The 12,690-nt window shown below is 33.2% G+C and overlaps 1 protein-coding gene across 2 annotated transcripts; it reads left to right on the top strand.

The window, feature by feature from the left end:
- The first annotated feature begins 1,375 nt into the window (after positions 1-1,375).
- Positions 1,376-12,612, top strand: LOC120342499 (caspase recruitment domain-containing protein 11-like). 2 transcript variants are annotated; one of them, XM_078111201.1, is made up of 21 exons: positions 1,376-1,744; positions 2,550-2,669; positions 3,233-3,422; positions 3,953-4,139; positions 4,591-4,737; positions 6,005-6,151; positions 6,634-6,759; positions 7,372-7,572; positions 7,882-7,924; positions 8,154-8,200; positions 8,424-8,506; positions 8,682-8,868; positions 9,049-9,236; positions 9,546-9,716; positions 10,149-10,230; positions 10,686-10,751; positions 10,951-11,113; positions 11,392-11,522; positions 11,736-11,863; positions 11,977-12,090; positions 12,249-12,612. In XM_078111201.1, exons 1-21 carry the CDS (start codon positions 1,540-1,542, stop codon positions 12,349-12,351), a joined length of 2,829 nt encoding a protein of 942 aa, XP_077967327.1. In that variant the 5' UTR covers positions 1,376-1,539; the 3' UTR covers positions 12,352-12,612. The 2 variants fall into 2 exon arrangements, with proteins under 2 accessions (XP_077967327.1, XP_039267277.2); XM_039411343.2 differs by having other exon boundaries at positions 1,377-1,744; positions 10,966-11,113.
- Positions 12,613-12,690: the final 78 nt, after the last annotated feature.

The following is a 12,690-nucleotide window of genomic DNA, read 5'->3' as shown; positions in this document are numbered from 1 at the left end:
GCATATTCCGCCAAACTTACCTTCCTATATTTTTCTGTGCTTTTATCTTGCTTTCCTCGCGTTTTTATTAGTTGTTAGTAATTATTCCGTGAAAGTTACATTTTCTGTTTTACTGTGTCATAATCGCATACATTTCGAATGTCGCTGTAATTGTATCAGTTGTGACTTATTCCTAGGATTTATTCATTTTATCCCTCATTTAATTATATTTATTCTAACCTGTAGCGCTGTAGGTGTCGCTGCTTGAAGACCTTCTTAGGTCCCTCGCGACTCCGGTCACGCAAAAACATGATTAGTACTGTAATTTATTCATTATGTCACTTTATGTTTGAACGTGTTTTTTTTGTGATGACAAAATAAACGATTGATTGATTGATTGATTATAATTAGCGAGAAGTATTATTTGAACATGCAATTTTACACCTTAACTTTTATTATAGTTTTAGATTCAATCTAGCAAAATAGATGACACTCGGAGGAGATGGCTTGAACGTGGTGACTGATATTTACACAAGCTTACAACAATGTAATGTCGTCAACCACCTCTGCAAAAATTAAAGGAAGTTGCATCATTATGCTGACAAAATAATAAACCACCTGCGAGCCTGCCTATAACATCCGCCTGACGTTTCTTTGTCCTGTTTCGCGGTATAAGTGTTTTACATGTTAGTTGATCAGTCAGTTTAATGTAGAAAGGCGAGGTATATTTGTTCAGATTGAATTCATCAAATTTTATTTATCAAAATGAAGGGGATTTTAAAAGAAAGATATTTGAAAATGTTGATAAACCTGTAATGAATGAGTTGTTGTCAAAACGTTTGCAAGATATTTAAAGCTAAAACAAAGAAAAGCAAATAATATATATGCATATATTAGAATTCACCGAGCATTCAAGTTTAATTTTGTCCCTCGCTATACAACATGACGTGCTATATTCCATAATATTACTCTATAGTGATTCCTAACACGATGTCTTGATTGTCGGTATATATATATGTCATGCTTTCTTACGACAAGTCTATCTTGTTTGTCGTTCCTTATATAGATAAATAAACATCGATATTTCGATTATGGGTTTCACATCCGCAGTTTCTTTCAAAAATTTACAGAAATATCACTGTACTCCATCATGTTAAAGTTGTGTAAAACAGCCAAGATGGTTTGCTTTCAGATTTCTTCTATTGTTTCAGTTTATTCGCAGATGTTTAGTTAGCGAAATATGTCAGTAAACAGGAAGCGAGCAACGTTGCATGGATCCGAATAAAAAATTTCCCAGCTTGATATTTTGCCATGTGTGGGATTTCATTTTCGAATAAAACTGCGGGCGTAATAAAACATTGTTCAAACATACAATATTTGAAGATGACATCCTTATTTTATATTTGAGCAGATGTTACCAATGATTATATTATATCGGTAGGTGTGATGCAGGCTTGATTACCGCTTAATGAATTTCGAATTAGATATTTGCAGAAAATCGCGTTGGAATTGTAAATTATATAGAATGCTTCGGTGTATATCACACCTAAGATAATTAAAATGTGTTCGCTGTCAAGCGGGGATGAAAGTGACTCCGAAGAAATAGACTGGACAAAAGAATTACAAAGTAATAGACTATTGATTGTAAAGAATGTGGATTACATAAAACTGGCACCTGCCCTACAGGGCGCACTAATATTCGATCGAGATGACAATGAACTTATCAGCAACCATGTTTTGAATCCAACAACCCTGTCAAAAGCAAGTGAGAATTCAAGACTTATTTAATTTGTATTCGGTCAACTGCTTGTTCTGTATCATACCGATATTGATCAGATTTACTTCGTCAGGGATATGTAAGACGTTGTCAAAACAATTAAAAAATTTTCGATGCTTCTCAGAATAAAAAGCGATCGTATTGTTTTGTCACAAAGGTATATTACTCTTCTTGCGAGACGTATTTTCCTCACTGTTACTGCTAGTCAGCAGCATTCTTTCAAGTCTTCATAGAACTAGAACGCGCATTGCTTATGAGTCATTTGTAATATAATATCACAATGGTCAAATACATATTGTGACAAAAATGAAATTGCCAAGTCTAATTACCAATCAATAAGAATATGAATAAACGTTAATGAAGTTATACAAAGTGTGAAGTGACGACGGAATTAATCCCTTCATGACATTGTGGCGAAACAAAGACAAGGCTTGTTGATTTTTGAATTACTTCGGTTTGATAATCAAGAATATTGAATGTTAGAATTTGATAGCGGAAACAAAAATGTTTTAAATCAAAAGACAGTTGCCAACACCAAGTATTAGTAGTCGAAACTTTGCTATTTGGGTTTTGAGACCTGGAGTCTGATCAATTTTTGAACCATTTTTTTTGGTTAGAAAACGAGTTGAAATTTTACTCAGAAACCACAACCTTGCTTATTTATATATATGAGCCTCTTTCTAGCATAATAGTCTATACTCCGAAGATTCTGTCTTGTTATACTTATGAGTACCTAGAATCTGTCCGTTATCAATCAATTTGCATAGTTACTTAATGCTGACATGTTTTACAGACGCAATGGTGGACAAACTTCTACGCAAAGGAAAAGAAAATTATGAAAAATTCATGGAGATCATGGGCGGATATTATCCGAACGTTTACACAAAGATAACCAATCGGGATCCACCTCCACGTGAGATGGCTTAAATTAATATCTTTGTATATCATAACCTAAATATCTATGTTTAACAAGTAACCAGGGGTTCAGGGTTTACATCACTAATAACCGCAATTTAAATGACCTCTTCGTGGGTCTGTCGAGAACCGGTTAACGCTAGAGATTTCACAGCCCTCATTTGTAAATATCGTATTCACAAACCAGCTCAACTCAGTAACACACATATATATAACTATAAATAGTTGTGGACAGTGCTAAAATCTTCAGATGGAGATAAGATTCACAAAAGAAATTTGTACGCTAAACAACATAAATATATATCACAAGATATTAGAAACTTAATAGACGATTTAAATTTGTTTTATTCGGTGCCACTATCCAGGTTTCAAAATGATCAAACTGAAATAGATCGTAATTTTAATCGAGATTCGGCAAATGGCAATATGGCAAATGACAAATCGATAAAGGTTGCAAGTTGCAACATACTCATAGTGTATATTATTAGATCTAATTGTAAAATTCAGTTGCAAACTGATTTTGTCTAAACTTTGTGCATATATGTCTATGTCATTATATAGCATCTGCCGAACATGCCGCACCCGAGGGTGTTCACGGCGAAGTTCTGAGTTTTGTTTTTGCAAAGTTGTCGGAAACGAGGCAAGAATGCGAAGGACTATCGATGCATAATAATGCATTACGCCAACAAATAACGAACTACTCAACGGAGCTCGAACAACTTAGAGACGCCACAGGAAAATTTGAAGCCAGGTTTGTCGATATGACGGATGGCATAGAATTTTAGTGTATATATTATATCTAGTATTATTCAATTTTACTGAAACCAGAAGAGATGGATTGATTGGTGTAACGTGCTCCTCACTACTGCTCCCTTCGTCTGCTTTTGGGCCAATGTATGCACTGGCTGATGGGATACTAGATCAAGAATCCAAATGGCTATATATAGAGAGGCTCAAACGTCTTGCATCAAACACTCACAAATTTTATACTTATGATATTCTAAAGTCTACACTGTTTGTCTGAGGAAGTCGAAATACGAAATGTTAAATAATAAATTATTACAAAATAATATTTGTCAAATTGATGTTGTGCAAGTTCAAACCAATCAATAAAATATTTAAAAACCCAACCCTGTTTATTAAAATAAAGTTATATTTCCATTTGAACAATCTTGAACAAAATAGCCAAGCAAGGTTTAAAGATATTACTGTGCGACCTAGAGAAAATTCATTTCATAAAAATGACAAAACGTTTTCGACGTAAAATATTAAAAATTTCAGACAAGAACGCTATGAACGATTAGAAATTGATATGGAGACTTTGAAAAAAGATGCGGAAAATATGAAATCCGAATACTACAGAGTTTGCATGAGACTTGTCAATACAAGTGAGGAAAACTCAAAACTTCGAGAACAGAATATGTTACTCAAATTAGAGAATGACAAATCGGTGCAAGACCGAAGAAAGGTTTGTTATTTTAATATTTGCCTATTGTATATTATATCAATGGAAGTATACTTTCATTATACAGACTTTCACTAACCACATTCTCACATTTCAGTTTAAACAAGCATTCTAAACTATAATATTTTTTATTGGCCCATACATAATGCATGCCAAAAATTAAGCGAAACATACAAAAAAAACAAAATTTGCACCATGTCACTATTGTATTATCATACATATATATATGTATTGAAAATCGTAAACTGAGAAAATGGAACCAACTAATTTTTAAAAAATCTCACAAAGCAAATCAATCTAGCAACATTATACCGAGTGCCATTCCGGTAAAAATTAATGAATTCTCATTGAAAACGAGCTCAAAACCGAAAAATCAAACACAAAAAAAGTATTGCTTGCAACATAATGTAAAAATGAGATTGTGGCCGTAAGTCTGAGTTTATTCTACTCTCAGCTCGAAAATAGAATCAAGTCCGAGAGATCGCATTCCGTTCGATTACGTCATCAACTCGATACAGTACCAAGCGAAAAAGATCTTAAGAAAATGCAGCAGGAAATTCAGGATCTCAGAATCAAAGTTGTCCAGTCGCACGATACAACGGTATGTAATTTATTGGTATAGCAACATCAAAGTTAACCCCGGTCACTAACAAAGATATATACCTTTAATCGAACTCTAATCGAGGTCGTCGAGGGGTCATTGATATTTATCTGTCCATAAGCTACGAAATTCTGTCGATAAACTTTTATCATGCCAAATTTTCTGATATGTTGTTTGGTGGATTGCTGTGATTCAGGTATAATTGTATATATATTAGATGATTTTCCAAAATAATTTGCCAGATTTTTGTGTCATGGCTGAATTACAATAATCTTTGTCTTTTCATTAATGAATATTACATTGAAGTTATTACTTATCGATCTTTATTGGTAAGTATGTTGATAGGTATTTGTTTGTCTATCTGTCTGTTAGATACACGCGATATCTCACGGAAGCGAGGTTGAATCTGCTCCACATTTTGCATGTACATTCATCATATCTCGGACCGGAAGCCTATTGGATTTGAATGAATTATGTCGTATAATTAGCGAGTTATTAATTATTTAGTGATGGGACACGCGGTGTCGCTATTGAGTCAGAGCGAAGGATACACGCCGCTAAATCGATCTCTAATCGCTATCTCGTTATTAGGTTATTCATGTGTACTTAATAACCAAATTTGCGTATTGTGATTTTACTAAAATGAAAATTTTGAACATGATATTTCGATCATAACTATTGTGTACTGTTGCCTTACCGTGATGCACCGCATCATTTCCGTCTTTAGTCTTTCATTAGTGGGCGGAACAACACTAACGTACTGGTGTTAAAACATTGACAATATAATATATAGCATAATCATCATGTATCAGAGCGCGTGGCATTGTTCTGTAACAGATTTTCTATGCAATTTTTGTGGTATACGCTAAATAAGTTGCTGACCAGAAGAGCATCTCAACTATTTCATTTCGCGTTGATGCAAAAAAAAGGAATTATCATTTTAACGCTTGAAGAACTATAATATTTTCCGATTACAAAGCACAGATAAAATGTCTCACTCATGGATATGCTAAACACTGTACGTGGAAGGAGTGATAAGTCTGATGGTTTTTATGACGTTCCACTATCATTCATTATCTATAGACGGGTCAACACAATCCAAAATACAGTGTAGTGGGAGTTAGCTCTCATTTGAAACCGAATAAACATTCATAAATTTACTGACTGCGGAGTGATATGAAACAAGTGTGAAATTTGAAATTTTTGTGCATCGTCAAAACGATCATATTTTTCTGTATTACTAAATGATTTCTAAAAATAATTACAGGTGAACAATTCGGATGAGAGCGTTGATGACAGAATAGAGATGTTGCAAAATGATTTACGCGACGCCTTGGACCATTATCAAGAAATGTCTCTCAGTTTAAATAAAGTCAGAGAAGAACTTAGTGAATCCGAACAGATTCAAATGAAGGTGAGTATTTGTGATTAATCCCCGCATTATTAAGCACACGACCGCAGTTTCAATTACCAAACGTTTTATTTAATTCGTATAAAAAAAAGAAGGCTCTCACTTTGAGATAAGATGTTCGGGTGATCCAGGTGATAGCATACACGGAAATGAGTAAATAAGCTGTAAATTGTCATCACTGTTTAAACGATGCTTTAAATTCCTTTGCAAATTTGATATCTGCATAAAAATTACAGTTATGTCATGATTTACTTTATGTAGACAGAACTCAACCTCGATCTGAAACTTCTAGTTTTCCACCAAGAACCTGACTACTAGCCTTGTTAGCTGATGTGTTTATTATATTTGACCGAGGGATCTGCATAAATAAAATTATGCTTTGAAAAAAATGCGCCCTAATCGAATCCATGCCTACCCAGTTTAGAAAATGTTGAATTATTCTAAATAATTGCAATCTTTTTCGAAAATTCCATACATATTTAAAGTACCTTGAAGACAATGAGACTTTGCAACTACAATGCACTGCATTGACCGATGATTGCAAAATGTACAAAGAAAGGTCTGACATTGTTTGGGAGCAAAAGAAAGAAGTTGAGAAGGAAAGAGATCAGGTAAAGCACATTTAAAACGGTTGAGTAATGACGCACATCAGTTAAATATTGAACAGATATCTATGCAATAGAATATGGTCAAAAAAAACTTACCTAGAATTCAATTAGCGCTTTGGTCATCGTTGTCAGGGGCAACATGCTGGGGTCATTCTCCTTCACGTTTGAATAGCAGTTAGTAGATATAATGTAAGGTAACAAACGAACACTATCTACCGTGATGTCACCTATGTCTTTAAGTAACCTAAAAATGAATGAAAAATCTTATTTTCTTAGCATGAAAAAATCAATACTCATGCCGAAAAAAATGTAATAGACTATCGTAAGTTGAGTGATTATGAGTTATGAGTATTTCTCTCTGAATGATTTGAAATTTTCTGGATAAGAAATGAGTTTTTGACTGTTACTCAAACTACCATAAGATCCACTCAGAAGTAAATAAATATACTCAATACAAAATTGCGATAACCCAAATTAAAAGCCGCAACTGGAGATGTAACGATACTGTGTTGACTCCCCAATATTTCCCGACAGGATGAAAAAAAAAACAGTATTAATTGTGCAGATTTTGTTGTTGAGAATCATTAGTTTCTAATATTTCTTTTGTTTTTCAAGCTTCTTCGGGAACGAAATGAAGCCCAACTGACTTTACAAAGTTACATGGATGAAAAAACAAAATACCGATATAAAATTCATCAGCTGGAAGATTGCCAAGAAAAATTAACACAGGAATTGAAAGAAAATGAAAATATAATCAAAGCTTTGAGAGAGGAGTTGAATCCTCCCCCGCGTGAAACCACAAAATCGCTACCTTTGGTATATGGCATTATTTATTCCTCCTTTTCTTATTATTACACCAACTACATTGTACATGGCTTCTTTCTCAAAAGGAGTTATCGAATAACAACAAAAAATTCTGTTACGATATCACATTAGTTTCATATCTAGCGAGATTAGTGTGCAAACATTAGTCATTGTTAAAAACATTTACTGTTTTAATTTGATTTTGATTTTCTGCCTCTATTGGGTGTTCGCTAGTAATTTGCAGCACTTAATGTTTAACATTTTGTTCTCTATATAGTGCTTTTTCAGCTTTTAGCGATAATTCAAAATTTTTCTTTTCAGGACTTAATTCAACAGCTGCCGAGTGACATTGATGAAAAAGAATGTATGTTGATGTTGTTAATTCTCTAATTGAGTGTTATAGTGAAGGCATTCGCCTCTTGAATAACTCGTCAGATTGTCATTTCATATTCTACCAGCTTGATGAATAAACAATACATTTTTATATTTGAAAATAGGTTTTGTTCATAGACAAACCTATTTGTGTAAGATTGCGTAGAAATTGGAAAAAAAAGTTCCGTTTCGTCATTTATATTTTATTTTTACCAAAACAGCTCTGTCAGAAACTCTTGCTATGCCGAAAAGAAGAGACAGGAGTGAAGTAAGTTTGAATTGAAATCTTTGAATATCATTTTCATCATCATTACAATCTTAGCATTATGCTTCGAATCGTTCGTTATTTGCAACTTTCCTGTCGAAATAAATATTTGGAAACGTTTTGCAGCAATACATACACATGCGAACCATTCTTTCGTTAGGTATATATATAAGTTACACCTGTATGAGAACACTAAAAAACATTTATTGCAATATAATAATTTTAGCGATCCCCTGTACGACGACGTGCAATGAAACCAAGTCATTCACCTGCAAGACCAAGGGAGAGATCTTTAACAGATTTCATCAGGCGAGTTCTTTTCACAATCAAGACAATATTTCTAAAATGTTTTGTAGTTCCAAACAAAGCTGTACAATTGTTTTCATTTCAAGGAAAATTCATATTTAAACTTGAGCAATTCCCATTGCAATCAAAAGTGAAACAATTTATCAGCAAAAAAATCATTTACTATTCAATTTTTCAGAGAGGATATATTTCACAAACTTGTTCATAAAGATGGACGCGTGTATGAGCTCAATATTTCTGTGAAAAGTATTCAAAATCAAGTAGAATTTGTTGGAGGAAACGAGACAGGAATATTTTTTGGTGAAGTTGAGAAAGGTTCCTATGCTGATGTTATCGGGATCGTACCCGGTATGAAACTATTGAAGGTAAAAAATCATTAATTATCAATTAAAAATTCGATTTTTTATTTGTATAAATTTCTTTGATTAAACAGGCTTGCCACATGAAGGCTTAATAAGTCCATTGTAAAGCTCGGGTTCCTACAAATGTGACTTTTCTTTTTACCCGGAATAGTGTAGCGTAGAATATAATTTTGTATTTTCTAGATTGCCATGAACGAACGAAGCATTAGAGAACTCCATCTGAGGAACTGTACTCTGGAAAACGTCATCAATATTTTCCAAGAAATAGGGGATTCTGTGACGATCTCTATTCAATACAAAGAAGAACAATTTAACCAACTTAAGCAAAGATGTAAAAATGGGAAATGTTCAGGAGATTCCTTTTACGTGAGGTAGACTTGCTTTATCACTCTTTCACTTAAGTGCGTATATGAAGAAGACATGACCTTAATTTGCCAATACAAAATACAATTATGATCGGTACTTCTCACAAGATAAACATTTCATCGCGTAAAAATCCTATTCAGCATGTCTTATAAGAAATCACTCTACATATTATTTCAATACAGACAAAAATTCAAAAGGACATCACATGGATGTTCCAGTATAAATATCTATTATCAATTTAGTCATAGATGGCGTTAAAATTAGTTATATTTATTATAATCCCGATTAAAAATATTCTAATTTTGATGTCTTAGAGCGAATTTTACTCTAAGAAAAGAAGGATTCTTGCAATTCGAAAAAGGAACTGTACTTCACGTTGTTCACACAAGGTCACCAAAAAATAAAAACTGGATTGCTCGCATTGTTGATCCATACAGTGGCGAAGACACCATAAGATCCGGTGTGATACCCAGCTATAGAAATTGGTAGGTTCTAGAACTGTTTTCCAAATCGAAAATAATATTTACCTATTTCGTAACATGTCAGTTATTAAATATTGAACATAAATATATTTGTAAATATTTGTATAAACCTTAAAGTATCATTGGACACGAAATGTAGATATGGGTCGCTTGGTTATTATGTTTTTTTTTGTTATTGTAATACAGCATAGTCAACATTTCAGCAAGCACCAAGCCAATCTGTTTAAACCTAGTCAACAAGCGAAATAATTGTTACTAAATGCAAGCGCCTTTATATACACGCACAAATAAGTAAATGTAATTGTAAGAACAAGTCGCGATATTTCTAGGTTACGCTACATTACTTTACTGCGCCGGAGCACCATGAATTAGGTGATATAACTAAAAACTCATCGTATATATATATATACATTATTTTTGATATCTTATTTGCAGTATTTCCAACAGCCAAATATTCAAAAGTCACCAATCTCTCAATCGGCCTCTAAGCGCGATTGATCTGACAAGAATTTTTCGGGTGAGTATTGCATACTTTTCTCTGGAATAGTAGTCGTCACATCGTTAGTCGATCATATCTTGAACACGAAGTGAAACTATATATATATATAGCTTTGTTATAATATTGTTGTGAAAAATCGACCTGCTCTTCCGCTAATGGGTCAATCGTTTTCAAATTTTTAGTCGATAGAACGATATTAATTTTGTTTGTTTTTTCCTAAAGTTTCCGAAATTGATGGGGCCCGATATTTCACCCCAAATGACGCTATTTTATTTTAATTCATGGGAACAAACACTTTATGAAATATGGGTACACTTTATTCCATCACGCTTTGTCTGCCCAACTTTCCAGTAAGATCTCACCGTACCGGTACCGAGACGCGGTTGTCTGACCATATATGTGAGCATTGGTTTCTTGATTTTAAATTAGTTTTTCCAGTTTTCTCTTATAATCATAAATTTATTTTTCAACAGTCTGCAACCGTACCGCAAGAATCATCTGCCCATTTGACCGCGGATGACGTAGTTAGTCGATTGAAGGTTATTGAACATTTTATAAATTTATATAAATTTACCAGGCATTCACCTTTTAGTTCTTATAAAAAGACAAGCAGTGAAATGATCTTCGGTGTATTATTAGGAATTTTTTATCTGCAAGACTCAGTCATTTCATAGTACACTTGCTAATGTACGACAACGATAAGTTGCATATGGAAGTAATGTCATGTGCTCATTTTAGAATCAAATTTTGCAGTGCTCTCCGTACACAGTCGTGAAAAAAGCTCCAAAAGAAAAAGTCCATTATCGTCCATGCCTTTTTGTTCCAAGAAGTCTTTCCACTGTGTTGAGTTTCAAGCTAACAACAATGACCGAACCGTTCCAGTTTGATCTGCCCAAACCAGGTGCGTGGTATAGAATAATGGTTTTGCATGTATGTCAATGAGCTTTGTATAAATCTCTGTAAAATTGTGTGATTTTTGTTTATTTTTATTCAACCAATACATATTGATAATAAGAAATGTGAGTGAAATACCTAATCATAACGACTACTATACATTTACACAAGCAAATATTCTGAATCGAATATTCTATGAACACGGTTACAATTATTGTGCATATATATACTTAGAATAATGCTCATATAATATAATATCAAATAATATAGTATTACTTCAACTAGCTTTAGAAAAGTGCAACGAAGAACAAGCATTTCGTCGTGTGGTGAACACCGAGGCTATTTCTTGTAAATGCATCAACGATGAAAAGTTCGAATTTGTGACAGTCGAAGCTGTACAGAAAATAATAAGCAACGTAAGCATCATTGCAATAGTTAGTTTTCAGTAGTAAATATATAAAGATTACACTTTAAATAGTGTTTAATAATAATGATAATAAGTCGTGAAAAATGTAATTATTCCAAAATATAATAATGAACATTTTTTCCGAAAAGTTCGACTGAAAAGTGTTGAAAGTAAAATACTACGACTCTAGTTTTTAGTTAACTAATATTATTATCAAAATCAGGAAAAGCATTGCATTTTGCCCTACAACGAAAAACCAATGTCAATCGAAAGTTTTGTCACATTGCTGCACATAAAAGGAATCTATCCCATCATACTTTATCTTACTGCTGAAAAAGAGAAAGTAATCAAGTAAGTAGAATAATGATACATAAGTCATATAAAGTATAAACCGTCAAAAAAGAATGAAAGAAGAAATAGCCGGTTTCAAACAATTGCGTAATTGCGTTCTCTGTGATATTCAGATTTTTATTACAACCCGAACAAAAAGACTTGACTTCAATGTTTCAAGATATGAGAAAGGACAAACTCTTGCTCGACAAGGCAGTTCCACAATATGCAACAGTCAATCTTGAAAGGTACATTTAAAAAAATGTTGTTGCCATTGAATATTGACCATTACGTAAATTTGGTAATGTTATCATTTAGTTCAGTTATTTTCAACCTTTTTGGATAAAATTGATTTTCCGGGCTAATTTATTCGTTCAAACTGCAGCTATTTATTGTTCATCCATAGGTGCACCAGATTAGAAGAAGCAGTTCAGCAAGTAATGGAACTGGTAGCAGACGAAACAAACAAAATTATTTGGATTTCAGGCAAATCTGACGTTCAGATATAAGATTGAAAGTATAATTCCTGCGCATGAAACCGAACATAATCTAATATATATGGCAGATAATTCCGTAACATAAAAACTTTTTTCGTATATATATATTCTGTTTTATAACATGTATGAAACTTTTCCATTTTCAATATAGTATCTATCAAGTAGGCAGGCAGTGAGTAATAATAAAAATATTAAAATATCAATCTAACTAGAGTAAACAGAATCTCAAAGTATTTGCAAGAGAATAGAATGTCCGCACGAAGTGTGAGTCAAGTCAATTCTGGTAAATGCAACACATGGGGGACAAGTGTTGAACAAAAAAATTTTTAGCCGTCGCAACAGAATATATGT

The sequence above is a fragment of the Styela clava genome, chromosome 3 (genome assembly GCF_964204865.1).
Source record: "Styela clava chromosome 3, kaStyClav1.hap1.2, whole genome shotgun sequence".
Taxonomy (NCBI): Eukaryota; Metazoa; Chordata; class Ascidiacea; order Stolidobranchia; family Styelidae; genus Styela; species Styela clava.
This window is presented reverse-complemented; position numbering and strand designations above follow the sequence as displayed.